Raw genomic sequence first — 25,585 nt, 5'->3', positions numbered from 1 at the left:
CCCCCCCCCCCCCCTTTGGGCTTAGATTTTGAAAGCTTTGGGAATGGTGAATGTGGCTCAGATACGAGAAGGCTTTTTGGGGAAAAAAGTAAAGATAAATTCAATAAAAATTAATCAAACCACTTAACCCACTTATTAAGAATTAATCACTATGTTTAAGATTGTGCCATAAAGGTTTCTATATAATTAAATTTTTTCCTAATAAACATGTTTATTTGTTAACATACTTAAGAAAAAAAACATTAAAAAGACCTAAATTTTAGGAAAAAATGAATTTAAATCCTACCAAAATTTTAAAATGTATTGTAAGCTAGTTTGAAATTTAAAAAAAAAAATCATAATAATTGAGTTCAAACCTTGATTAAGTTGATAAATAAATTCTAATTTAAGTAAGCAAACATTAAAAAAACATTTAATTAAGGTAGAGTAAAACCATAAATTAGTAATGGGCCAAGATCCCAATGGGCCATGAATAGAAAATGAATTGTGACTCATGGCCCATTAGGCCCATTACAAAATGACTTGTTTGCAAATAATTTTTTTAGTGAGTAAAAGTCGACAAAGTTATTATTATTATATATTTATATACATAAAAAAAATTAAAATAAAGAATTTATAAGAGTTTTATCACATCATATTAATATTTAATATCTTTACCATTTTCCTCCCATAAAAATGGTCTAATTAAACAAATGTTACTTTCTCTTAAATAAAGTAAGAAGATAAAACTATGGCATGTTTATGGAGTCGAAATACACAAAGTATATTATTAAAAAAGCGATACCAATAGTGAGTACTCATATGTTTTAAAAAGTTGAAAGATCCATGTAAGTTTAATAATAATGTGTATGTCATACTTATGGCCCGATACTCAACTTTACAACTTCATCAAAGATGGTAGGTATTGTTTTAGAGGACCATGTTACGAACACGAACCGACCCAATAGCTCATATTAATTTAAATATGCTCATTTGTGATGACAATAAGAAACTTGTGATGGATGAGGCTCCAAATAGCTCCGAGAAAACATAACCTTTTTCGACTAAGTGGCCAAATATAAAACTAAGTGGGAGTGGTTCAAATTGCTACATTAAAGCTCTTCGCTTTCAAAGATGCAATGACTTTAGGTATCTTACCATCAGATATCAATGGTTGTCTTCTAACATTATCAACAAGTCAACCGGCAAGTCAAAACTTCTCAAGCAACCGTGTAACTGTTGTTCCCCATTTCAAAAAAGAACAAAGCTCCAAAAAAAAAAACATAATGGGAGAAGTAATAATATATAACAAACCACTGTATTCATTTATTAATTTACACTACAACATGAACTGTAATAATTTCACCAAAACCCCACAAAAAATGAAGAAAAAGGAGAGGTAAAAAAAATAAATACAAAGATTATTCCATGTCTGAAAATCTCCCAAACACCGTTTATATATAAATATATATATATGTCTGTATATATATGTAGATATATATAGATATATATAGATATATAGATCTGAAAAATGGAAGGTTTTTCAGTGACCAACGCCAGGGCTTGGAACATCACCATACATTCGGTAAGGATCATTGTCCTTTGTTTCATCTTCCAAAGCTCCCCCTTCCATGTCTTCATCATGTTCTTGAGCTCTTGTGACAGCCACGCCATAGCACGGTGGGCGGCAGGCAGCGTTGCAAACTCGAGCAGCGAGGACGAAGACGGTGAGGGCAAGAAGAACGGCTCTGATCCTGATGATGTTGGGATGAGCCATGTTGGAGGTTTTGGGTATGGAAGAGGAGAGAAGAGGGTTTGCTTTTGTTCCTTTTGGAGATGAAAATGGGGGATGGTAAAGTGGTTTTATAGAGGATCATGATGAGGAGCAAGGATGAAGATGGTGTATTTATTAGGATCTTCAAGTGGGTCATTCATTCCATTCATTGTGCTTCCTAAACTTAATTTAATTATATAAATACCTTTAGTTCGTTTTCCCTAATTTATATAAAAAAGTGAAATAGGTAGGGCAGCTCGACTGGGAATGCAATCTCGTCTCTGTCTCCATTTAGCTTAGATTGAGAAATTCTCTTTTAAAATTGAGATTTCACGTCTCCCTGTAAGTTAAATGAACATCTCTCTATACAATATTATAGAACACATTTTTCATTCTCGATTATCATTTCATTCTCTCTCCTCTTTCTTTCACTCATTAGCTTTAGAAAACAGAGGAACACTAATGGTGAAGGTAATGATAGAGTTTGACCACATTTTGCTTCTCTTTGTCTTATTACTTTATTGGATTTAAAGCTTCTGTTTGAATACACATTGGTTGGAAAAGAGGACGAAATATTTCTTATAAGAGTGTGGAATCTTTTCTCTAATAGACACGTTTTAAAATCGTGAGGCTGAAAGCGATACGTAACGGGCTAAAGCGGACAATATCTACTAGGGATGAGCTTAAAATCATGAGGCTAACGACAACACGAACTCGTATGATAGCAACTTACCATGTTACATGTTACGATGTCGTATGATTTCATCAAATTTAAACCACGCAACCAACCTTCCTTTTCTTTTCCCACTTTTGCCTTCTTTCGTTCTCCTTTTTTTCTAAATGTTTTCTTTTTCTTTTTGGTGGGGAAAGGGAGAAGGTTATGATGATTAGGGTTTATAAGAACAAACAAATGAGATTCATTCTTATTTTTCTTTATTTGCATGTCTTTTCTTTCGGCCACGCCAAAAAGTAAACCATCGTCCATTGGGTATCATCTAATATACTCGAATTTTGAATGGTTCAAATCATTGCTTTTTTCTATCCCGTTCTTCCAAAATATCTATTCAAATTCCGGTTTATATAATTTAGTTTCGAGTTATTATCATCAACTTCTTGCACCGTTCAATAGTCAAAACTAACCACCTACGTAAAACTCTCTTCTTTGTTCATATCTTCACCCTATTACGAAGCACGAGCAATTGTTACACTCTACAACCTTCTATTTTCTCTACCGAAGGACTCTTGATCATTCCATCACTGTGAATGTCCAACGAGTACAATTACGATGTGTTAGTTCTTAAGACAATGGACACATCGTAAAGTTGTTACTATTAGATTAAGCTAAAGCAAGATGGTTAGCTCAATCCAAACGCTCTTATTTATTTATTTATTTATAATTAAAAGGTAAAGTTATGAATGGAATTATGATACATGGATGACGTGATTATGCATGCAACAAGGACAGGGACATTTTGGAGTTTTTAATGAAGTCTGTTAAAGATTTGGAGGATTGGAGATGACGGTGCATGTTAATCAGCCACTATAAAGTTATTATATTTATCCCAAACCAAATCATTTCAATCCACGTGGATACTTATTTATTGGCTGTCTAATTTCTAATAATTAAAGCAAAGAAAATAATATTTCACTATTTGCCTGCCGCCTTAACGACCTCTATTAAATGTCATTTTTAACCTCATCAAACTTTACCTTAAATATCATAATTAATATTTTTGTAAACGATGAATTAATTAATTGAATTTATTTAAAATAAAATAAATTAAGATAGAGAATGTTATCATAATTTCAAATAATATATTTTTATTTCTCATAATTACTTGTAAGAATTTTACTGTATTAATTAACCTCATAATAGTTTATTTTTATTAAGCAAAATTATTAATAACCAATTAAATTTTAATTTAATTTGCAAGGCATATTAAAATAATAAGTATAAACAATATTAATAATTTTTTAATAAAATCGTACAAATTTTTATTTATAAATAATTAGTACGGTAATTCGAATTAAAATTTTAATTATACTTGTTTGAAAAAATAAATATAATTTATTTATTTTACTCATTTTTAACACGTCTCCTTACGTGGTAGGTTGATACAATTGATATATACCTTAATCTACATAGATCGACATCATTTCTTCTTTAACTCCATTCTCTTGATTACCATATATGTTCTGCCTATTGTTATAATATAGGTGTATTCTCTGACAATAGACAGTCAAGAAGTCGGGCTAGCACATCGAGGAGGAATTTCCTTACCTGTTTGGTTGGATTTTGAATTCTCGATCTTTAATTTCTTGTCATTGTATTTACGGTACTTAGGTGAACTAAAAAATCAATCGTGTGATGGCACTACATCACTATATTAATTTTTTTTTTCTTTCGAGTTAAAGAGCTTTATGACATAGAAAAAAAAATATTATAAAATATCGAGACAAGAATAAAGTTTTAGTCTTTAGAGAGAAATGCACGAAAGGTTACGAACACGACATGGATCGATCAAGAATTGAGAATATGTTCATGGAATAAAGAAAAGATTATTAGAAAAGAAAAAAATAAAACAAAAACAAAAAGAGAGAGATTAAAAAATAGAAATATGTCTTAAAACGGACAAAAAAAGGAATAATAAAAATAATATCTTTAAACTTTGAAATCGGGTTACCCTATTTTTAAAAAATTAAATATTTCTTTTAATTAGTTTTCTTTCTCAAAACATTTTTCTACAAAATTAATTTGGAATGTAAATTAGAAAAGAAAAAGTGTATATATATATTTAAATCTAAATTAATAAAATTACTTCTAAACTCTCCATTTTATCTAAAATAAAATACTTTAAATAAAGTTTCATAATACCCTTACTTTTTAAAAAATATATATATTTTAAATTAATAAAATGGTTCAAAATACAGTGAGTTAAACTATCAATATTTTATTTAAAAAATATTTATAAATTTTCAAAGGATTTCAAAAATCCTCTTTTAAGTCTTTCTGACTTCAAACTTTTTTTTTAGAAACTAAAACACTCATAAAATTTTTTAAAAATTTCAAAAACATTTTTTGTTTTTTTTTTTTTTGTTTGTTTAAAAGTACTCTTACCTTAAATATTCCATTTCAAAAATAATTTTTAAACTTTTAAATATAATATTAACAAGAGAGATAATCTATGAGGTGTCGTTCCGTTCATATATTGACGGTAAGAATTTTTTGAATTTTTTTTTTTATTTTTTATGAAAGTTGAGAGTGTTAATGTTAATTTTAAAATTTTGTGAGTATTTTTTAAAAATAATATTAAAAATAAAGGTATTTTTTAATTTAAAAAAAGAATGAAGAGTACCCATAAAAAAATTAATTTAAAAATATTTTTGAAATTCATACAAAATTAAGAGTAAGAATATCATATATATTTTTTAAAGTTTAAGAATAATATTCAAACTTTTCCAAATTTAAATATTTTAATGAAGTTGGGGATATTTTTATTAATTTTGTGAAAATGTAATAACAAATTGGGTTATTTAAGGATTATTCCCTAAAAGAATCTCTCAAGAATTATCTCAAAAAAATAAATTGATGGGACAAAAATGAAAATTGTGAAAATGTAATAACAAATTGTCAGAAGTTGATCAGGAAGAATAATTTCGATCACGATCAAAACATGACTAATAAAATATAGTGAACTTTTTTTCATTAAAAAGAAATTTATATAAAATTATGAGACAAAAATGAAAATTATACTCTTTAAATTAATAATTATATCCATTAAAATTCTCGATCAATTTAGTCTTGTCATCGAGTCATTGCTTTCGTAAGTGTATAAAAAGAATTTAAAGGCAAGAATTACAGTTAATTAAGAATAAATGTTGGAATCAAATAAATAACTCTTGAAATCGGGGTTATAAATCAATTTTAGCCATAAAATTAATAGGCATCAAAGTGATTAAAGACGTTAATTTGAGTTCATTCATCTAGTTAAGTTATTATAATCTCAACTAAGAAATCAATCATTTGAAACTTCAATCTAAAGATATTTCAAATCTAAAGATAAAAAGACATCCACTCCCCAATCACTTAAACATAAGTCTTCATCCGAGAACGCCACTTGCTACACAAGCATAACTTAATTCCTATTCTTTATTAAAGTCTTACAAACTCATAAAATGGAAATTCTTCACAGTTTTCGACGAGCCAACGGAATAAGAAAACCCTAACTATTTCTCAATCAATCGACACCGACATAAGAAAGTTATAAGGGAAAGGGGTAAAAGTTTGGACAATTAGATATCTTAAACTTTAGGGGACATGAAAATATATAAAAACTTTGACACATATCCAAACATAACATATTATATGTTTAAGCAAACATAGTACTCCAAGTTCATCCCTCTTTACATGAGTGACCATTATTTATTTATTTATTTATTTATTATTATTATTATTTTTTTTTACATAACCCACAAGCTTAGAGTGAAAGAGGGGAAACAGAGCTCAAATCTATGCGTATAGCATTATCACTGAAGGTAAGATTCAATGCTCTTGGTGAGGCCATTCATGAGATCAATATACTTGTAAGGAGAAGGACAGTCAGCACGTAGTTTCTCATATTTCAGTATCATAACTGCCAGACAATGGTTTGGTCCTTTTGGCACAACTTTATACGTTGCTTTGAAGGATTTGTAATGCTCGAACATATCTCCATCCAATCCAATCAAAAGCATTGCCATATTCTTATCATCGAATTCCACTCGTTCTTTGAAAAACCCAGCCTTACCATCTTAACAAATCACATAAACAAAAAGAGGTCAATTACTTAGGAGCTAGGGGACATTCATGAAAGAAAATGAAAACAAAAACAAAAATGGTAATACTTATACACTCGTTCTTTGAAAAACCCAGCCTTACCATCTTAACAAATCACATAAACAAAAAGAGGTCAATTACTTAGGAGCTAGGGGACATTCATGAAAGCAAATGAAAACAAAAACAAAAATGGTAATACTTATACATACCGATAGAGTAATGCCAGATCTTGACTGAGCCATGGCCATGGCAGTCCCAATCCCCTTCATGAACTTCAACTTTTTGGATGTATTTTGGACAAATCTTGGGAACACGAGAAACTTCGTCTTTCCAGATTTTGTAGTATTTCTCAGCTGCTACGTTTATTTTTACTTCACTCACTAACTTTCCAGCAAGAGCCATGGTTTCAATGCTTTCAAAACTCTCTCACAAGTAGATTGCCTTGCAAAAATACTCAATGCCCTCCCCTATTTATTCATCCTAGTGATAAATTATTTTATTATTTTATTACCTTTTCTATTATTATTATATACACATATAGCATATATTCTTCGTTCTTATGGTGTGGATAGGGACTAACACGTAGTGTTTGCTTTATCATACGCTAATCCAATCAACCCTGCTTAATCACCAATCAACCTAAAAATTTAACCAAATGGGTTATGGTAAATTTCATTATATCAATGTTTTAACACACTGGTCTGATACCATAATCTTGGAAAATGAAGTTAATTTTAGCTCCCTAACAAATGATGTCACTAATGGAGGGAGGGCAACATGTCAGGTTTCGAGCTTGGTAAAATGACTAATTAAGAAACAAATTGGAGAACAGCCAATCTAAACAATAAACTGAAAAGAAAAACAATTAAATTAACTCAATAAACGTGGTTTGGAGTGACTATAACAAAATTCCTACGAATTGCTTATAAAAGCCATAAAAAGATTACCTTACACACGAGCAGGATTTCCCGCTCCAACAGGACGAGGTGCTTGGCCTGGCTGACCTGGCTGACCTGGCTTTGGCTGATCATCCTGAAACAAACAAAAACAGAATAAGGTAACAAAGAATCAGAGGCCACTCCAAGTATGGCTGCTGAATCAAAGTATTAGACAGACAGATGATACATAATCCAATTAAGGAGCTTGACATGTCAAACTGCAATAAGTGTAGGGGAACCATTTGACCAAGTTGTCAAAATATAATGATTTACGGATTCATTTGATAACAAGCATGCGAACACGAAGTACCAAATGCAAAAGTCTCCGAAGTCTCCATATTAATTAATCTTTTAAAAATTGTGGCTGGATCCTATGAAGAGTTTCACATATCCATCAATGATAATAGAGAAGCAACGACAACATTATGATGCACATACTCTTTTGGCTGCCCACCGTAAAAGTTTGAGCACATCAAATAGTAAGAGTAAATAAAGATGAACAAACTTCATCAAGTGCACTGTGAACATCATGACTTCATGATGACTCAAAGCTATAAATATTTTATGCCAAGATCAACTCATTATAAATCAAAGTTAATAAATATTTTATGCAAAGACTAACCCTGCGTCTGAGGAAGCGCTGTGGTGGTTGCCGATTCCTTCTGTCAGTACGAGATCGAACTCTCACAACATGTGAGTGAGTAGCACAGGAAACACAGTATTGCATCTTGGCATAAAGCTTTGGGAGAGTGTATTCTGTACAGAAAACAAAAAACTATATTAGACACTGAATAAAGAAATCGTTGATACATTTAGTAAACAAAACGATAGTATGAATGGACAGAATAACTTACGATCATAGACACAGGCTTCTTGGACATCCCTCACAGCAGCCTGCTCAACAATATTCCTCACAAGAAATCTCTTAATCGCCTTGTCCTATTCTCATCAATCAAAACTCATGAAGTTAGATTTAATCATCTTCTCACCTCTTTGCTAAAGTATAATTGAATTGCTGTGGTTCAATAGTCAATGAACACTCGAAAGTCACTTTGTCCCGAACTACAATGTGTTCGAAGCTTAGATAGTCAAATACTAAGTGGTAGAATTGCCACAACTTATTTATTAGCATTAAATACATATTTGAACCTTTATTATTTTTGAAAATTTGGGGCTAACTATAATACGATTCTTCTAATCTTTTTATGAATTGTAAAGACTTTAAGCCTTAGTGCCCTTTCAGAGAAGCTCAAGCGTCCAATATAGGGGGTACAAACCTCTTATGGTCCAAAGAAGCCATAAGTTTCGAAAAGTTAGAATCTTGCCTCCAGGCAAGCCTCCGACCGGTAAGCCATAAGCACTGATTTTCAGTTTAAGAAAACTTACAGGAATTGCAACTTCAACGAAACATTTTCCCCACATTCTGGAAAAAAAGAAATTGCTACTTTAGTGTTTCATCGAAAAGAATTTTAAAATCTAGCTCTTTAACTTATAAAAAAAAAAAAAAAAAACGCAAACAATCTCTTAACAACAATAAGAATAGAAAAGCTCATAGACATACTAACATTCTACATAAAAAATCATATCCCCTGAACGTGGGGGACACTTGTACTTTGGCTCGCTCGCAATTGATAGATCAACTAAATAATAAATACACCAGCATTGCACTCAAGCACAAAATCAAAAACTAATTAAACACAAAAGGACCAAATTTCGCCGGAAACATTTGCGCGCCATAGAGATTTGACTCCCGCCATAACACTATCTATATATTCATGCAAGAACTGCGGAGAAAGATGAGTACAAGAATAACCTTGGGGCAGCACTTGCCGCAGTTGGAGCAGCGGATGAACTTAACGTGTCCACGACCGTGCTTGTTACGTCCGCCGTTCCTGCGCTTGAAAGTCTGGAAGAACCAGTGGTAAAAAGATGAATGGAGAACGATTTACAACAAAAATATCCAGAGAAAATAGCAATGGACGAATGATCTTACCATTGTTTCAAAGCTTTAGGTCTTGAGAAGCAGAGAGAGAGAGAGAGAGAAGAAACAGCCGATTAGGGTTTTTGCGGTTAAATGTTGAGCAACGGTTCGGAGCTTTTAACCGGCAAACGCATTATATAAATCGCCAGTCCCGCCGAGCACAACCAACAAAGAGAAAATAAAATTTGCAAAAATACCCTTTAACTTAATGTTTTGTACAATGACCCCTCCAATTTTTCAGTTTTATACATTACTCCCCTTTGTCACGTTTTAAAATTAAATATTTTCTCAATTATATAAAATATTTATGAACTTCATGCATTGAATTCTAAAATTTTTTATCTCCTTAAAACTTTAAATTTGTTTATATAAAATATTCATGTTTAAAATTATTTGGAAGGTTATATCATTTTAGTCCTTGTATTTTTTAATTTTAATAATTTTGGTTTTTATATTTTCGAGTTTTATCTATTTTAGTCCTTTTACTTTTAAACATTAATCATTTTAATTCTAAAATTTGAATAATTAAGTTTATTTTATAAGATAAATTCTATTAACTTGAATAAAAATAAATATTTCAAAAGATTTATGGACTCAAACAATTATTATTTAAAAGTATAAAATAAAACGACACGCCTTTAAAAATTAATATTTTTTATATTAAAAGAAAAACTCTTATGATCATAGCATTAATGTACAAATATTTAAAGCCATGTTATTTTGACAATGATAGAAAAATAATGAAAATAAATGAAATTGACAATTTACCAACTAAAAATGCATTTTAAAAGACGATAAAATAATATTATTTATATAATAATATCATTATATATCATATATATATATATTTTATATATATATATATATATGAGTGTAAAAGGCCAGCGGGTGCCTGATTATAACACCACAGCAATAGAGGTGCCATTACAAGGCAATAATTTCATACAGCATACCCCCTTCTCTATCCCTACCGCCATCACCGCCGCCGCCACCGCCGGACACTCACCGGAGACTTCTTTAATAAATAAAAAAAACACCGCACACACTCGAACAAAAAAAAAAAAAACAGGAAATTTAAAGGTTCTTCCTTTTTTTCGAAAAAAACTTGAAAAGGAAAAGTTTGTGTGTTGTAATGTTTAGAATTGGGGGCCTTCGAAGGTTTGGCCAAACTGCCAATTGGAAGGGACCAGATTGTTGGCTGTGAGAGTGCGGCCATCGCTGAGAGTGACTTGAAAGGAGAGCCCTTGCCCATTCAAATAGTTGTTGCTCTGCCAGTTTTGGCCCCAATTTCGTGACATCGCTTGCCATCCCGTTCGAGACCCCTTTATGGACACCGAGTGGACGTCCCCCGCACCGCCCACGTTGGTGATCAGGACAAGGTTAAAGTAGGAATGACCGTTAATTGTGAACCTCACTCCCCCTTTCTTCATGCACGACACTCTGTACCAGGGCCCACATCAAAACATGTCAGTAAAAAATAATGCAAAGTTTGGACAAATATCATATTACCGTGGAAATCTGTAATTTCTAATATAATTTACCTTCGGAAGGAGACGGGAACAATTCCAGCGCGGTACTGAGCTATCTGGAGGAAGGCGGGCTCGGCCATGTCAAAGTGCTGGAGGGGAGGGTTGCACCAGCCGCCGTTGTTATTGGGGAGGGCGAAATTGGGGGGGCAGAAGTTGGTGGCAGTGACCTTGATGGTGCCGGGCAGGCACCATTTTGGGTCATTTGTGCAAGTCATTTCGTAGCATGCGCCACAGCTAAGGCCGTTGTTGAATAGCGCTGTGCTCAGCGCCACAGTGTTGGTGCCGTACCCTTGGCTGTACAAGTTGCCATACCCACAAGCTCCGCCCATAGTACCAGAGGCGTCTCCGCCGCCGTAGAAGGTGGCATGGCCGCTCTCCCAGCCGCCGTAGTCGGCGGAGGCGGAGGGAAAAGAGAGGTGGAAGAGGAAGAAAGGAAGGAGAAGAAGAGAGGGAAATGGTGAAGAAGAAGAAGCCATGAGGGTTTGTGGGTATAGAAGAGAAAGAAGGGAAGAAAGGGAGATTTATAGAGAAAGGGGAAACAGGCCATGTGTTTGATATTCAAAAACAAAGAGGCTTGCATTGGAAACAGAAGAGAAAATTCACATAAATTTAGAACAATTTCAAACCCAAAAAATTAGTTTTTTTTTTTTTTAAATTTTGGTTGAAGCCATTTACGAGGGGATCGTAAGAGCACATGCAAATGTTTGGGATAGGGCTATCAAAGCTCTGCTATGAAGCTCAGGCCCCACTCATTACCTCTCTCTCTTCTTAGTTGTAGACGGTGATTGGAGGGAGCAAATACGACCATGATAAAACTACAACACTTTTAGATAATAATTAGTGTTTGTTGATAAACTATGCAATTAGTCTATAGAATCACGACACTTCCCGTAGTAATTAATATTACGTTGATATACTATGAAATTAGCCTACTAGAATTACAACGTTTTTGAATAGTAATTAATATCTTGCTTAATGAATCATACTTAGATCGACAAAAATCTATTCATCCCTAAAATAACTAAGTTTGAGAATTTATATTTTTAAGTTTAATATTTAAATCTCTTACTACTTTGCCATTATGGATATCATAAAAAGCATATTTGAAAGTCAACCAATAAATGGGTCAAAATTCTCAAATCAAATTTAAACATAAAAATCTATGGAAATAATAAATAAATAATTATCATCTTATTAAATTTATCATATATATATCAAGATATATATTTCTGACTGTATTTTAGTGTAATTAAAAACGTATATTTTATTTTTATTTAATACATGGTATTAATCGAGAATAAAAGAAATATGATCTCATTTTTTTAAGTTGATTATCGAGAAAGATAAGAATAAGTTAATACAAAAAATAATTCAAAATTAGTGTAATTAAAGTGATTTTGGTGATTCTTTTGCTAATATTGTAAGATATAAGCCTCCTCACTCTTATTATTCACTCAGTGTTTGCTCTTTGAGAGCCAAATCAATTTGTTAAAGCAAAAGGTTAAAAAGAAATGTAAATGGTACAACCGGGATTGATTTGGGTCACGAAGCGTACCAACAAATTTGATACAGGAAAGCTAATTAGTACATAAATATCAGTATTATTTACACCAGTAATGTGCACGTTCTTTTCTCCGTCACTCAATCAATATTTAATTATGAAAAATTATTTTAAAATATATTTTGTACCATGAAATAACAATAAAATATAATTTAAAGAATATTATAATTTGTTAATATCTTTGCGTAATCTATAAGACTTGACCTTTCCAAACCTAAATTAATGCACCGATAACTCTGACTCACTTCATACCAAGATTAAAATTAATATTTTTTTATAAATAAAAAAAAAACAAGAAAATTAAAAAAATTAATAATAAATAAATAAATAAAGGTCATATGTGTGTCGGTTACCATAAAATAACCGCTGTGATCGTAGATAATAAATTAATTCAGGGAAGAAAATTCATTTTTTAGCAAAGATAAAAAAAAAAATTATATTATATTTTATTTTTTTAAGTCAATAATTTAATTTATTTATTTGGAAATGTCTCACAAATAATTTTCTTATAACAAAATCTTTGATTTTGTCTCTTTATAAACTTTGTAAAGTTTTGCTTTTTTTTTTCTTCAATCAAACTTTTATTTAGTTTTGTCAGTTTCAAAGAAAATGATATACCATTTTGTACGTTATGTGAGATAGCACGTCAGTTGGAAAAGGGAACAAAACATTCTGTGGTGTAGAAACCTCTCCCTAATAGACGCGTTTTAAAATTGTGAAACTAACGACGATACATAACGAGTTAAAGTAGACAATATCTGTTAACGGTGCACTTAGGCTGTGTATCGTGACTGAATGTTCAAAATATCGAGTTAAAATGTGTTAGAAGGGCACATAGATGTGTTGGAAGATGAATGGATGAGAAGAAAAGAGGTGTGGAGTGGTGTGGCCTTCAATTGTACAAAAAGAGACCAAATTAACAACATATGAATGAATGCCACTGTTTGGCACACACCCATTTTAAAGGCCCTTTTCATTATCTCAAAAAGTGCTTTTTCATTATAAGTCACTTCAAAAGCGAAAGCGAATCGAAGCTTACGTACTCGATTGAACTGAACTTTGAATATAGATACCGACAAATAGCTCACGCCTTCGGCTGTTGCCATTTTGTACTTGTACGAATATAGTTAACGATTACAATTTATTGAACACGAAATTAAAAATTGAACGGGTAAGTTTAGGGATCGTGATGAAATAGTCATTATTGAAATGGGCCTAAGAGTAGCAGCCACATATGTCAGTCACATGAGGTTTTCCCTTTGAAGCAGATTTAAGGGCTGTTGAATGGGTGGCCTACCATGTGCCCTTTAATGGCAGCCCCATGAGGGACCCCATGATCCTTAAAACGTGGACAATAATAATAGTAGCAATAATAATAATAATAACAATAAAACAGAGCATTGTAAACAAAAACTGGAGCTCAGCTTAATAAAGAATGAAGAACATGATGAATTGCTTGAAAGAGGATCAAGAGTGACAGTAAATGGGAGTATGAGTTTCAACCAAGAGAGCTTGATCTTTCTATCACAAGAATGATTTTTTCTATCCCGTCGAGTATGACGAAGGAACGAACGACATATGAATGTGGAAAAAGATTGTCTGTTAACAGGGTCAATCTATGAACAAGCCACCTTTTTTTCGTTACGGGGAGGTTGATGCGTAGGTTGGCGAAAAAATTGGGTTAAAATGTGCTGCTACTTTCACAAATGGATATAGAGGAGGTTTCAGGCTATATTTCTGCGCCTTGGCTACCGATATCGAGACCCTGCAATCGGCTGATAGGATCCTGCTGAAACATTTCTGTTAAGGCGTGTGGCTGGTGGGATGCAACGAACATAGCTTGATGCGGGTTTGGTAAACTAGAATGGAATGGATGAACTTGGGGTCTTTGAGTCCTTTGCGGGTTGTGTCGTTCGGGTTGCGGTTGGGGCTGAAAGAAAGATTGGGGATGTGAAACTTGAAGCATTCCGAAGTTATATGAATCCGTAGCTGTCATTAGTTCCCCCGTCGCAATCTTAAGGCGCTCGACTTCCTTTTTCAATGCTTCGTTAAGAGCTGTATTTTAGAAAACGTCGTCATGTTATTTTTCGTTCAATGGTAAAGGAAAAGAAGGAGTATAATGCACAATAAAAGCTGGCCCAAGGCCAAGACTTTCTTCTGTTACCTAAGGTGAAGTATCATGATACCAAACTCATGACCAAATATAGGTATCATCAATAGCTCTTAAATTCAAACATCTACTCAAGAACAATAAGTTTTAGAAAAGGGAGCATCAAAGTAGGCGAATTTAAAGCAAATGAGAGCAAGTGGATATCATATTATTCATGGACATCTAAAAGCTAAACGAGGAGGGCTAGGTCGTTAATAATACGTAGACGGGGTATATGTGGATGCATACCGTCACGTAAATGCGCTTGCTGTTCCATAGTTTGTAAGCGAAGTTTGAGCTCTGTGTTTTCGGTTGAAAGCCCTGTGGTGTCTCTCTGATAGAAAGAACAAGAAATCAAGATGAAATGGTCAAAGGAAAAAAAGTACGAATCGTTTTCACCGACGCTCGAAGAGAAAAAAAAATGAAAAAAACATGTCACCGACGCACAAAGAGAACCGTTATCTCGACCACACTTCAGAAAGATTCCTCACATCGATGCACACAACCCCATTTGCCACAAAAACCTTCCTCTCCAAAAGGCCGATGAGGAGGAACTTCTCGATCATCTCCTTATAACATCTCTATTTGGCACACAGAAAACCAAACACCTAAAAGAAAAAATCTCCGACACCATTTATTGTGAAAATCCAAGTGTTTTTATAGAGCTTTAAAACGCGTATGTTAGGGAGAGGTTTCCACACCCATATAAGAAATGCTTCGTTCCGCTCTCCAATCAACGTGGGATCTCACATTTTCACTATAGACCTTAGAGGGCAACTCTAAACATCTCAAGCCCTCACCCCTAAACCCACGAAAAAAGTCTACAATTTTGAGAGAGGAATAATTACTAAGTGTATAATGACTAGAAAATCTAGTGGTTTTATCGAGGTCTCCGGTTGAAAAGATGGCCCTCGAGTTCGATTATCACTTTCTAACCAACTAGCCCAGATAACCACACCCACCAAATCACCCAAAGATCTTATCAGGGTAGCTAAAGAAATGTAGACTCAACATCGAACCGCTCGGGCCTAACTAAATAGCATCCTACAGAGCTGAAGAACCAATACTCACAGAAATAGCCCCATCAGCCACAAATCTTTAGAAATAATAACAAATCAAAACTCAATGTGAACTTGGCAAAAAATTAAAACCTGGTACAATGTGAGCTGCGCAGAAAGAGTTGTCGCTTCGGTTTGAAGGCTTTGAACTTTTCTCTCAAGCTCCATTATGTAGCGAGCTTTCCTCTCTTTTGACCGAGCAGCAGACTGTCTATTCGCCAAAATCCTGCAAGCGAAGTTCGGTTTTATTACCGCCCCTATCTTTGAAAAGACGATAAAACCAGCTGCAAATATCTTAACCAACTAGAAACAGGAAATGCTCATAAAGACAGCTGCATTAACAGTTAAACAAGCTTAGAATGTCCAACCAAACATCAGATATAAACGATATTATGAGCTCGTTTGGAATGACGTTCCAAGTGCTTAAGAACACTTTTTTAGGTCGTTAGAAAGTTATTCCAAACAAGCCCTACCGTTCTTCTCCGTTTCTTTGATTCATAAGGTAGTGACCCTACAATATTTGGTTGTCACAAACCTAGTCAGCTTTAATCTCACAAGAATCTCTCCTAAATCTCATATATAGCTAAATCCGCCCAACATGTAACTAATTATCACGAAATCGATCTCCATACATCGGTATTTAACATGGTATCAGATCCGAAGATCCCGAGTTTGAACGTTCCTCCCCAATTAATAGTGATTTTCACTTGTAGGCCAACCATTAGAATTTGAACTAGTTCCCATTTACTCAAACGAAATCAACATTCAGTAATTCGATCTTCCAGCTATGAACCAAAAGTCCAAGCGACAAGCAAGCAACATATGTAAGAATCAGATTACACAGACACATTGCCATTACAGAGCCTAAAACCAAAAGGGGACATTAGAATAGAATGGTACAGTACCTCTTAGCTCGCTTAGGATCAATAGTCCACAACTCTGCAAGTTTATCGGGATCCATGGCCTTCTTAGCCTCAATAGACTCCATAATGGAAGACCCATCAGCGGAATTGCTATGACGGTGTCTCGGGCGGGAGATTTTCTCCCCATCGACATTCTCCGCCGTAGCACCGCCGCCGTCTGCCACTTCAGATTTCGACGACGACCCATTGTCGATTTTGGATCCGATCTTCTCAATGTCCATAAAGGTGCACAATAGATCATCCTCGAAGCCCAGATCTCCAAATCCAGAAGAGGGGCCATCGAAAGGGTCCGAGACGAGATCGAGATCACTCGGAATCCGGAAATGGACCTCGGAATGGGCTCGGCGGTGTAATGAACCGCGAAAAGGGGCGGTGGGATTGGAAGAGGAAGCCATTTGGTTGGAAGGGTCAGGGATTTCCATGGAATTGAAGGTTTTGAGCTTCCTCTTACAGAGAGAGGGTGTTGATGGTGTTGTTTGGGAAATCAAAGTGGGTCATGTCCCTCCATACTCGTGCTTTGTTTTTGGGCGCACAGAGAACTTTTTTGGGTTTGTTAGAATTTTTTATTTATATGGAACAGACACAAGAACGCGGCGCAGATGGAAATTGGAATTGGAATATGTTCTTTATTACCAAAATCATATGCAAATGTCTCTCTCTCTTACAGTTGAACTCAAAATAAATGATAAAAAAGTAAAAGATTGTTCTTTTAGCATTTCCTTTCTTTTTCAAAAAAACCATTTTATCTTAAATATCATATTTGGAATTAATAACTTTTATAATGGTATAATATTATCCACTTGATTATAAATTCTAGTGTATTTGGTTTTAATTTTTTTTAAAAGCTTCATAACGACTCATATTTTTTTCTTTAATTAGTCAATATGGGATCATTTCTCTCCATAATCATTAATAAATTAATATGATGTGCTTTCATTATTATGATTTTGTTAATTACGTTATTCGTTCCATGTTTAAATATTGGCTTGATTTGTGAAATTATGAACTTTTGTTGTTTAACCTTGTGCTGCCATGGCGGCCCTTCCATGGTGCATATATATATATATATGGTGTGTATATATATATTGTAAGAAACAAATTCCATTTAAGACACGTTAATAATTGGAGCCCTCCATTTTGGCGACGGTTCACTATTTTCAAAATCCATCCCGCTCTCTTCCCATCACTCTAATTCAAATCGCCATTACTTTCTTTTTGTCCTCATCTTAAAAGAAATTTGCAAATTTCAAATTCTGTAGATTTGCAGCTTAAAAAAACCCTAACCCACGACGTCTTTAATCGGTTCGTCAACTCTAATCCTCTTCCATTTTCATGCTTTTTTACACTACTTTGGGATTGCGCGCCAAAGATTTGAACTCGCCTGAAAAATTCGCTCCTATTTCTTCGTTATTCGAACAACCGATGACATTTCTTTGATTTTTTGACGCGGTTGTCTGTGATTTTAACTGGGTTTTAAGCCAATGGATGATCGGTGCGATTCCAGACCCGTTTCTGACCCGTTTCCGTCATCACCCAGATCGAAAACTAAGGTGAGTTCTTTGGTTTTACAGTTTTCTTTATTTTATACTTGTTTGAATCGGTTTCCCCCTTGACTTAGACTTTGGGCGAGAAGAGGAGTAGCCGTAATTTTGAAGAACAGTGTGAGGCTGATCTTAACAGGATAAAATTGCGAGATTCTGGATCAATGTGTGGTTCTCCAGGTAGGAATTCTGAATCTTGATCTTGGGTTTCTCTTGAAATCAATGAATGGAGCTTAATTCTTAGAATTTTGGTATGAAATTGCTGGTTCTGTAATTTACTTTCTGGGTGTTCATTTTCAATGGCTTTTCATAGCCTTTTGGATTGTTCTCTTCTGTTCATATCAAGATTGTTCATCTTATTCTCAAACTGGTCTGGCAGCATTAAATGTTCATCAGGGGAATTGTTTGAAAATGAAAGAAGCTAGTGATGAATGTCAGATGTTTGAAGAACAGAGGCCTCGAGCGATTGGTGTGCCTATGAGATTGGCTGTTAAGGCCTCTCCTGCCGAAATGGCTGAGGAGATTAATACTGAAGTTTGTGTTCCTAAAAGTTCAGGTTCTGATAATATGGATTTGGCTAACATTTCTGAAAAACAACACGAGCTTAGGAATGATAATGACACTCATTTAGCTCCAAGAGGGATTGATTTAGACCTCAATGTAGAAGATGTTTCTAGCTCTGTAAACCTCGAGATTGCTCGCCCTTTGAAGAAACGTAATGTGTTGAAGTCACAGCGTTCTTCTGAATGTGCTAGCTCTACGGGTCGATTGGGAGAGAAAGATCCATTAAGAATTTGGAAGGAGATGAAGCAAAATGGATTTCTTTCGGCTTCTCATGGAGGCATACCGGCACCGAAGCAACGTGGGAGGAGAAGTAAAAACGATGGTGTTCATAAAAAGATGGAGATTGGTAAAAGAGAGAAAAAGTTGGAGCTTGCAAAGAAGGAGCAGATCGATCGGTTTACAAAGATTGCTGCTCCAAGTGGTTTGCTTACTGAACTGAATCCCGGGATCATAAACCATGTAAGAAATCGAAAACAGGTCCATTCGATTATCGAGGCAATTGTACGGTCTGAGAAACAAGAAAACGAACTAAACGAACGCCTAGCAAATAAGCTTCTAGCAGAAAAGAAACATGCTGCTAAAGCAGGAACCAAAAGGGATCTTGAAAATACCATTGATCCTGAGAGGAATGTGTTTTGTTCTTCTCAAAAGTATGGCCCTCCACACAATGTTCCTGCTAGCAGGCAAAAAAGTGGATGCTCCTTGACAAGATCTGTTATAACGGACGCCGAAGGTGTGGACTATAGACAAATCATGTTGGATCGAGCCTCCGAATCGAGCACTATGAACAACAAAGAAACTCTTGCCCCCGAGCTGTCATCGTCACATGCTGTGTCTGAGAATGCTTGTCCAGTGTCTAATGATGAAGAAGAAGAAGAAAACCTGACCTGTATTTCATCTCTCTCTCTTAAAGGTCAGTATCTCCTCTAGTATTCCTTGTTACTCTCTAACCGTTTCGAAATATTGCTTATTACTCTATGTCGTTACACGTGCACGATTGTTATTCAGCTGCTACCGTTGCTTCTCAATGGTTGGAACTGATACACCAAGACATTAAAGGACGTCTCTCAGGTAAGCTTCATGTTCTTTTGTAGTCTGCATTTGGCTGTTACGAATAAATCCGACATGTCTTTATGTAGCTCTACGACGTAGTAAAAAAAGGGTTCGAGCTGTAATTTCTACAGAGTTGTCGTTTCTAATAGCTAAAGAATTTCCGTGTAATGAAGAGAACGATCCTTATGTTGCGAAGAGTTCACTCGACAAAACTTCAGTTATGTCCACTGCTGATCTCCATCAAGCAAGATGGGCTAAACTGTTTAATGAGATGGATAAAGCTCTTGCTGAAGAAGAGAAACAACTAGTAAGTGTACTACTCGACATTGTTCTATTCGGTTACTTTCGTTCATACGAATTTTCCTCGGCAACGAATCCGATCAATGCGTTTTGGACTCAGGAAAGTTGGATGAACCAAGTAAAAGAAATGCAGATGCACTCTGATCAGGGGCTGAACCATGTTCAGTTGAGGGGGGCAGCTTTCGGCTCGCAGCAATCGGGAGAAACACAAAATGACTCGAGGTTAGGCTCCAACTTTATTCCTTGTGCTTTCAAAAGTTTAGATATCTCTATCATTAACGAGAAATTTCATAAACTCAGTCAAACAAAAGTTTTTCAAAAGTGTCAGATAGTGAGAAATTTTCACACCCTTATAAAAAATGTTTCGTTCTCCTCCTCCAACCGATGTGGGATCTAACAATCCACACCCTTTGGGGCTTAGCATCTTTGCTAGCACTCGTTCCCTTCTCCAATTAATGTAGGACCCCCCAATCCACCTTCCTTCAATGTCCAACGTCCTTTCTAACACACTGCCTCATGTCCACCCCTCTTTCGGGGCTTAGCCTCCTCGCTGGCACATCGCCTGGTGTCTGGCTCTGATACCATTTGTAATAGCTCAAGCTCACCACTAGCAAATATTGTCCTCGTTAGACTTTCCCTTTCAGGCTTCCTCTCAAGGTTTTTAAAACGTGTATGTTAGGAAGAGGTTTCCACCCTCCTATAAACAATGTTTCATTCTCCTCCTCAACTGATGTGGAACCTCACACATAGAGTACAAAGACGGACGACAGTGATGTTATAAGCTTAACTCTTGACGGAGTTATGCAGTTTTCTCGTGAGAATAGTTGAGATGCGTGCAAGTGGGCTCGAGCACTCACGGAAATGTTACCTTGTTTTTGCAGAACAAGGGAAGAGAGAGCATTAGCTGTGGGGGCCGCTGCAGCTTCCATATATTCAACCTGCAACTTTCTGTTCTCAGAGAATGTGTCCTGTTTCTGAAAAGGAAAGGAAAAAAGTGTAGTCTATCAAATCTTTTTTACTTCGCTATTTGCTAACATTTTCTTTTCCTGTTTTTTTGGGGACTTCTTGTTTGCATTATGAGCTTATTTATTTTGTAATAAGTTAATTTTAAATAAATTATTGTTAATGCAATTGGAATCGGAACTAATAAAACTGATTATAAATAATTTAAAAGTATCCTTAGACAGTCTTAAGATAATCTATAAGATGTTGATAAACAGTTTTAATTCATATTATTGACGGTAAGAATGTTTTTTTAACATTTTTTTATAAAGATAAATAAAAAATATTAATGCTACTTTTACAAGGTTGAATAATATGATAAGGCAAGATCAACTCGGGATTCACAACGGAATGAAATGAACATTGAAAAAGCATCCAAACCTCCAAACCACATCAAAATTTAGGTGACATCTTATCTTTACTTGAGAACACAAGATGCTGATCCTATCTCAAAACTCATCCTCTACCTCTCTACCTCTCCTCAAACCCAGCAACTATATTTACATAATATCACTCTTCTTCTATGTGTGTTCTAAATACAACATAATCAGCCGCTTCTAATGTGTCTCGAACTCAAGTTTCTATAATCTTTATATTTTGCAAGGCTAAAGCCAATTAGGTGCTATCTTACTTGTTGTCGTTTTTGATGCTGCATCATTCGGAACCTTCGCAAGCGAGCGGTATTGCAACTTTACACTCTCTGCACTGTCTAGTGTTTTCACCACGTACCTGCAACAAAGAGTAGATACATTCATGTCTTCCTCCTTAAACTTTTCGACTTTTTAAGTCCTTACTTTTCGCTCTTCAACTTTCAGATGTTAGGTTTTATTATATCAAAGTTCTTGAACAAGAAGATAAACTATGATCAGATTTAAACCCACAAAAGACTGAAACGATGACTAACCATCCATTCAAACACTGTGTTGTAACAACAGCTTCACGTCCCACGAAACGCAGCGGTGTCCTCTTGTTCCCCTGATCCATTTTTAGTTGCGATATTAGCTTAGACGTGCTATAATATAGGAACTAAATAAGAGTCTGGTTTGTTGCGCACCTTGATAATTACCCGATCTGTCACTGCAAAAGGAAACTGAACGCCTCGACCCCTTCGAGTACCCATGGTCGAATCACTATAGCCACCCTTGTCCTACATAGAACTTGCCACAAGTGAACTGAATATAGTGGTTAAGTGATAGAAAAGACTAGAATTGTGAGATCCCACATCAGTTAAGAGGAGAATGAAGCACCCTTTATAAGGGTGTGGAAACTTCTCCTTAGAAGACGCGTTTGAAAAACCTTGAGGGGAAGCCCGAAAGGGAAAGCCCAAAGAAGACAATATGTGCTAGCAGTGGGCTTAGGCCATTACACTATTCCCGGCCTTCCCCTTTGATTTTAGTATCTCATATTAGCAGGCTTAAGAAACTACAGTCCTGAGGTACAATGGAAATACCTGCTCAAACCTCTCCCTTCTCCTTTTCGGTGAGCGGTAAAATAACAATTCTTCTTCCCGACGAAATGCTCGGACTGCAGCTTGAAGAGCTGAAGGTACAAATATCACGATATGAAAAAGACACACTTAACGTTCACATAATTTTGTAAATAATCTTTAAAGACTATATCGATCTATACATTACTTTGTCGTTCTGGGGGATACAAAACCTTCTCCTATATTTTTTTTTTAATCCAAAATCTACTTTGGGATCTAACAATGTGAGATTAGAACAATGGAAATTCTTGCAACCTACAGTCCTGAATTCTAGGAGCACTTGCAACAAAACACGAGCAATTAAACCTCGGAAATCATCGGATATTTTTGGGAATAGCAGTAAAGAGATGTTAAAAGTTATAAGTGCAGAAAAACTCACATAAGTTTTGGGCAATTAAGTCTTCAGAAACCAACTGAGAACACGTGTAACAAGATTTCTGGGAAGACATCACGAGAAATGCAAAAACGCTATGAAACCGAGGTCATCAAGGTACTTAAGTGATTCATATCAACAGAGCAGCCAAATAGCAATGCATATCGAGGTGCATAAGTCAGGTAAGACAGGATTGCAACAGAGAGAACATTCATAAATCGTAATTTTCAAAAACTTGTTTTTGTTTATGGAATTTGGCTAGGAATTCAAGTGTTCATATAAGAAAGATTCTACGAGGAAAAAAAACAAGTACAATATTCAAAACCAAAAACCAAAAATCAAACGGGACTAGAGAGTTCGAGCGTTGCTGCTGCATACAAGGTAGTAGACTCAGCTTTATAACACAGAGCACATATTTGAAATAGTTTTTGCATAGAAGAACCTCGACCACAGCATCGACATATTTCAAAGACTATACTAGACTGAAATTCTGGAAATAAATCAGCATGGATCGAAACAAAGGATGAGTAAAACTTCAAATCCAAAGCCAACTTTACAATGTTTTGACGTTAATATGCTCGCAATCGATACAAAACGTAAGTATACTGGACGCCAAACAGTTTCAACGTGCCTCCTACATTTGAATATGTTGAAAAGAATGGTAGATAACATAATGAAAGGAATTTCAGTAAATATGAGCAGTAATCTTGCCAGTAACTCACTAGTCTAAGAACATGTTCTATTCCACCACTGCCGAAGGAATGCCCACACGATAATATCATTGCATCATCCATTAGAGAGCCCCTGATTCCATGAAGAACAATAAACCAAAGTAAATATATTACCAGAAACAATAGAGATGAGAAAAAAAAGTTAGAAACTACACATTTTGATGCAAGAACAAGTAAGAACAAGTAATGAAACATAATGGAAACACTAAGAACTCACGTCACAGGGTCTGTGAGAATTGCTCTGAGAGACTCTCCAGGCTCACCCAAAAGAAAAACATCCCTTCTCCCAAACCCACATCCATTTTCCATAGCCAAATCCTTGTGTCCAGAAGCAGACCCCTCAGTGCCTTGCAAATATTGGGAATAATACGTTTCACTGTCATGTTCTGCAATTGTAACCGCATTTGGGTAATTCCCCAACCTTCCCTGCTGGTGATTCTCACTCTGAGCTTCTCCTGTGTTACTCCCAGAAGGGGCAGCCATCCCATCCTTAACCAACAAAGTTCCACCTAAAACCCATGAGAAAAATCAACAAAACTTCCCAAATTGGAGCATTCTAGAATCATTTTCTATTCGGGAAATGAAAGTTGAAAGTACAAATCCCTTACCAAAAGAAGAATGTTGCTTAGGCTTCCCATTGCCCAATTTGTTCGTCCCATTCTTCAAGCCCCCACCACTCTGATCGCTTCTCTCATTGTTGCTGCTATTGGGGTTACCAGTTTTTCTGGACTTATTAACATCATCCAAAGAAACAAGTCCTTCAACATCGCCATCGTCATCATCGACTTCATCTTCGTCGTCGTCGTCATCATCCTCATCTTCTTCATCCGATCCTTTCCCACTTCCAGTCCTCCCACTCCCATTCCCATTCCAATTCCGGCCATCACAAAACAAACTCTGGCGAAAATCGCCACCCTGATGGGCGAAGAATCGATCTCGTTCTGTAGGGAAGAGCTTGTCGTCCATGAAACCGCAGAGCTCGCGGGTTTTGGGAGATGGGTCGGTGACGCGGCGCTGCGACGTGGTGGAGGAATTGAAGGGGATGGCTTCGTGTTGGAAGAGGAGGTGGGAGTTGAGGGCATTGATGTGTTGGGAGGACATGTTTGAGGAGGTGGGGTTGGATTGGGATTGGAAATTGGATGTTATGACGAAGGGGGCATGGTGGGTTTTGAGAGAGTGGAATTTGGGACAAAGGGAAGCTGGGAATTGGAGAATTTCTCAGAGAGAAGGTTAAGGGTCAGGTTCTGAAAGAGTGATGGGTTCTGGGTTCGTCAGAATATGGCTGTGTTCCTTCCAACAAAGGAAACAAATTTGGAAATTGGAACGAATTGCCGCACCGCCCTTCTCCATCTTTTCTCTCTCATTTCTTTTATTTTTCCTTCAAATTATATCAATTTTCTCTTATTTATTTATTTATTTATTAAAATTAAGTTTATAAACACTTTTTTTTTCTTTTTTAAGTTTTACAAATATTTTTAAAATTCAAGTCGATTTTGAAAACTAAAAAATAGTTTTTTAATTAAAAAAATTTAAATATTTCTTAAAAAAAAAAAAAATGGATGAGAAAAACAGTACCATTTTTTATCATAAAAAATAAAGCAGCATTATCCGTCGGCATTTAAATAATAGTCTTCCGAATTCTAAATATTCTCTCATACAAGAGATAACCAAATAGCTCCAAGTTGTCATTATACTAATTTTGATTAAATTTTCTCTATTATTTACTTTATGATTAAAAAATTCTTTAAAAGGCACAATAATCGGGGGCTAAATTAGTAATTCAACCCCTCTATTATCAGAATTTTATATTCTCCCACACTCTTAATT

General features: G+C 35.3%; 6 protein-coding genes across 6 annotated transcripts; 1 reads left to right on the top strand and 5 right to left on the bottom strand.

Annotated features, from left to right (window-relative positions):
• Positions 1 to 6,053: 6,053 nt before the first annotated feature.
• LOC111491841 (MLP-like protein 328) lies at positions 6,054 to 7,080 on the bottom strand. The gene is made up of 2 exons (XM_023140900.1): positions 6,779 to 7,080; positions 6,054 to 6,543 (listed from the first exon to the last, which is right to left on the bottom strand). The coding sequence occupies exons 1-2, from the start codon at positions 6,969 to 6,971 to the stop codon at positions 6,281 to 6,283; spliced, it is 456 nt and encodes a 151-aa protein (XP_022996668.1). The 5' UTR covers positions 6,972 to 7,080; the 3' UTR covers positions 6,054 to 6,280.
• A 373-nt stretch (positions 7,081 to 7,453) lies between these two features.
• LOC111491873 (40S ribosomal protein S26-3-like) lies at positions 7,454 to 9,642 on the bottom strand. Its single transcript, XM_023140941.1, has 5 exons — positions 9,501 to 9,642; positions 9,321 to 9,413; positions 8,362 to 8,446; positions 8,130 to 8,263; positions 7,454 to 7,601 (listed from the first exon to the last, which is right to left on the bottom strand). Exons 1-5 carry the CDS (start codon positions 9,501 to 9,503, stop codon positions 7,518 to 7,520), a joined length of 399 nt encoding a protein of 132 aa, XP_022996709.1. The 5' UTR covers positions 9,504 to 9,642; the 3' UTR covers positions 7,454 to 7,517.
• Positions 9,643 to 10,276: 634 nt separating this feature from the next.
• Positions 10,277 to 11,511, bottom strand: LOC111491629 (expansin-A4). The gene is made up of 2 exons (XM_023140629.1): positions 11,030 to 11,511; positions 10,277 to 10,928 (listed from the first exon to the last, which is right to left on the bottom strand). Exons 1-2 carry the CDS (start codon positions 11,491 to 11,493, stop codon positions 10,625 to 10,627), a joined length of 768 nt encoding a protein of 255 aa, XP_022996397.1. The 5' UTR covers positions 11,494 to 11,511; the 3' UTR covers positions 10,277 to 10,624.
• A 2,489-nt stretch (positions 11,512 to 14,000) lies between these two features.
• On the bottom strand, positions 14,001 to 17,269 carry LOC111491462 (bZIP transcription factor 18). Its single transcript, XM_023140385.1, has 4 exons — positions 16,691 to 17,269; positions 15,879 to 16,011; positions 14,977 to 15,061; positions 14,001 to 14,633 (listed from the first exon to the last, which is right to left on the bottom strand). The coding sequence occupies exons 1-4, from the start codon at positions 17,128 to 17,130 to the stop codon at positions 14,308 to 14,310; spliced, it is 984 nt and encodes a 327-aa protein (XP_022996153.1). The 5' UTR covers positions 17,131 to 17,269; the 3' UTR covers positions 14,001 to 14,307.
• Positions 17,270 to 18,764: 1,495 nt separating this feature from the next.
• Positions 18,765 to 21,292, top strand: LOC111491122. Its single transcript, XM_023139887.1, has 5 exons — positions 18,765 to 19,726; positions 19,822 to 19,884; positions 19,953 to 20,173; positions 20,267 to 20,388; positions 21,048 to 21,292. The coding sequence occupies exons 1-5, from the start codon at positions 18,817 to 18,819 to the stop codon at positions 21,142 to 21,144; spliced, it is 1,413 nt and encodes a 470-aa protein (XP_022995655.1). The 5' UTR covers positions 18,765 to 18,816; the 3' UTR covers positions 21,145 to 21,292.
• Positions 21,293 to 21,508: 216 nt separating this feature from the next.
• Positions 21,509 to 25,120, bottom strand: LOC111491227 (U-box domain-containing protein 62-like). The gene is made up of 8 exons (XM_023140036.1): positions 24,367 to 25,120; positions 23,976 to 24,267; positions 23,750 to 23,831; positions 23,034 to 23,091; positions 22,619 to 22,707; positions 22,223 to 22,315; positions 22,073 to 22,143; positions 21,509 to 21,897 (listed from the first exon to the last, which is right to left on the bottom strand). Exons 1-8 carry the CDS (start codon positions 24,857 to 24,859, stop codon positions 21,774 to 21,776), a joined length of 1,302 nt encoding a protein of 433 aa, XP_022995804.1. The 5' UTR covers positions 24,860 to 25,120; the 3' UTR covers positions 21,509 to 21,773.
• Positions 25,121 to 25,585: the final 465 nt, after the last annotated feature.

This window comes from Cucurbita maxima, unplaced genomic scaffold (assembly GCF_002738345.1).
Source record: "Cucurbita maxima cultivar Rimu unplaced genomic scaffold, Cmax_1.0 Cma_Scf00001, whole genome shotgun sequence".
Taxonomy (NCBI): domain Eukaryota; kingdom Viridiplantae; phylum Streptophyta; class Magnoliopsida; order Cucurbitales; family Cucurbitaceae; genus Cucurbita; species Cucurbita maxima.
This window is presented reverse-complemented; position numbering and strand designations above follow the sequence as displayed.

What these genes read in the sequence shown, in the direction of transcription:
- LOC111491227 (XM_023140036.1), bottom strand. Translation starts at nt 24,859, where the DNA reads ATGTCCTCCCAACACATCAATGCCCTCAACTCCCACCTCCTCTTCCAA. An exon ending in ATTCTCACAGACCCTGTGAC is followed by an intron (nt 23,832 to 23,975) that starts GTGAGTTCTTAG and finishes TCATGGAATCAG; the next exon opens with GGGCTCTCTAATGGATGATG. An exon ending in CAGATCGGGTAATTATCAAG is followed by an intron (nt 22,144 to 22,222) that starts GTGCGCAACAAA and finishes AAAATGGATCAG; the next exon opens with GGGAACAAGAGGACACCGCT.
- LOC111491873 (XM_023140941.1), bottom strand. An exon ending in GCGGCAAGTGCTGCCCCAAG is followed by an intron (nt 8,447 to 9,320) that starts GTTATTCTTGTA and finishes TGATGAGAATAG; the next exon opens with GACAAGGCGATTAAGAGATT. An exon ending in AGCGCTTCCTCAGACGCAGG is followed by an intron (nt 7,602 to 8,129) that starts GTTAGTCTTTGC and finishes TGTTTGTTTCAG; the next exon opens with GATGATCAGCCAAAGCCAGG.
- LOC111491629 (XM_023140629.1), bottom strand. Translation starts at nt 11,493, where the DNA reads ATGGCTTCTTCTTCTTCACCATTTCCCTCTCTTCTTCTCCTTCCTTTC. An exon ending in GTTCCCGTCTCCTTCCGAAG is followed by an intron (nt 10,929 to 11,029) that starts GTAAATTATATT and finishes GCCCTGGTACAG; the next exon opens with AGTGTCGTGCATGAAGAAAG.
- LOC111491122 (XM_023139887.1), top strand. Translation starts at nt 18,817, where the DNA reads ATGGATTTGGCTAACATTTCTGAAAAACAACACGAGCTTAGGAATGAT. An exon ending in CATTAAAGGACGTCTCTCAG is followed by an intron (nt 19,885 to 19,952) that starts GTAAGCTTCATG and finishes GTCTTTATGTAG; the next exon opens with CTCTACGACGTAGTAAAAAA. An exon ending in CTGAAGAAGAGAAACAACTA is followed by an intron (nt 20,174 to 20,266) that starts GTAAGTGTACTA and finishes TTTTGGACTCAG; the next exon opens with GAAAGTTGGATGAACCAAGT.
- LOC111491462 (XM_023140385.1), bottom strand. Translation starts at nt 17,130, where the DNA reads ATGGAAATCCCTGACCCTTCCAACCAAATGGCTTCCTCTTCCAATCCC. An exon ending in CGCAGCTCACATTGTACCAG is followed by an intron (nt 15,062 to 15,878) that starts GTTTTAATTTTT and finishes TCTTTCTATCAG; the next exon opens with AGAGACACCACAGGGCTTTC. An exon ending in GCAAGCGCATTTACGTGACG is followed by an intron (nt 14,634 to 14,976) that starts GTATGCATCCAC and finishes TCTAAAATACAG; the next exon opens with CTCTTAACGAAGCATTGAAA.
- LOC111491841 (XM_023140900.1), bottom strand. Translation starts at nt 6,971, where the DNA reads ATGGCTCTTGCTGGAAAGTTAGTGAGTGAAGTAAAAATAAACGTAGCA. An exon ending in GATCTGGCATTACTCTATCG is followed by an intron (nt 6,544 to 6,778) that starts GTATGTATAAGT and finishes TGATTTGTTAAG; the next exon opens with ATGGTAAGGCTGGGTTTTTC.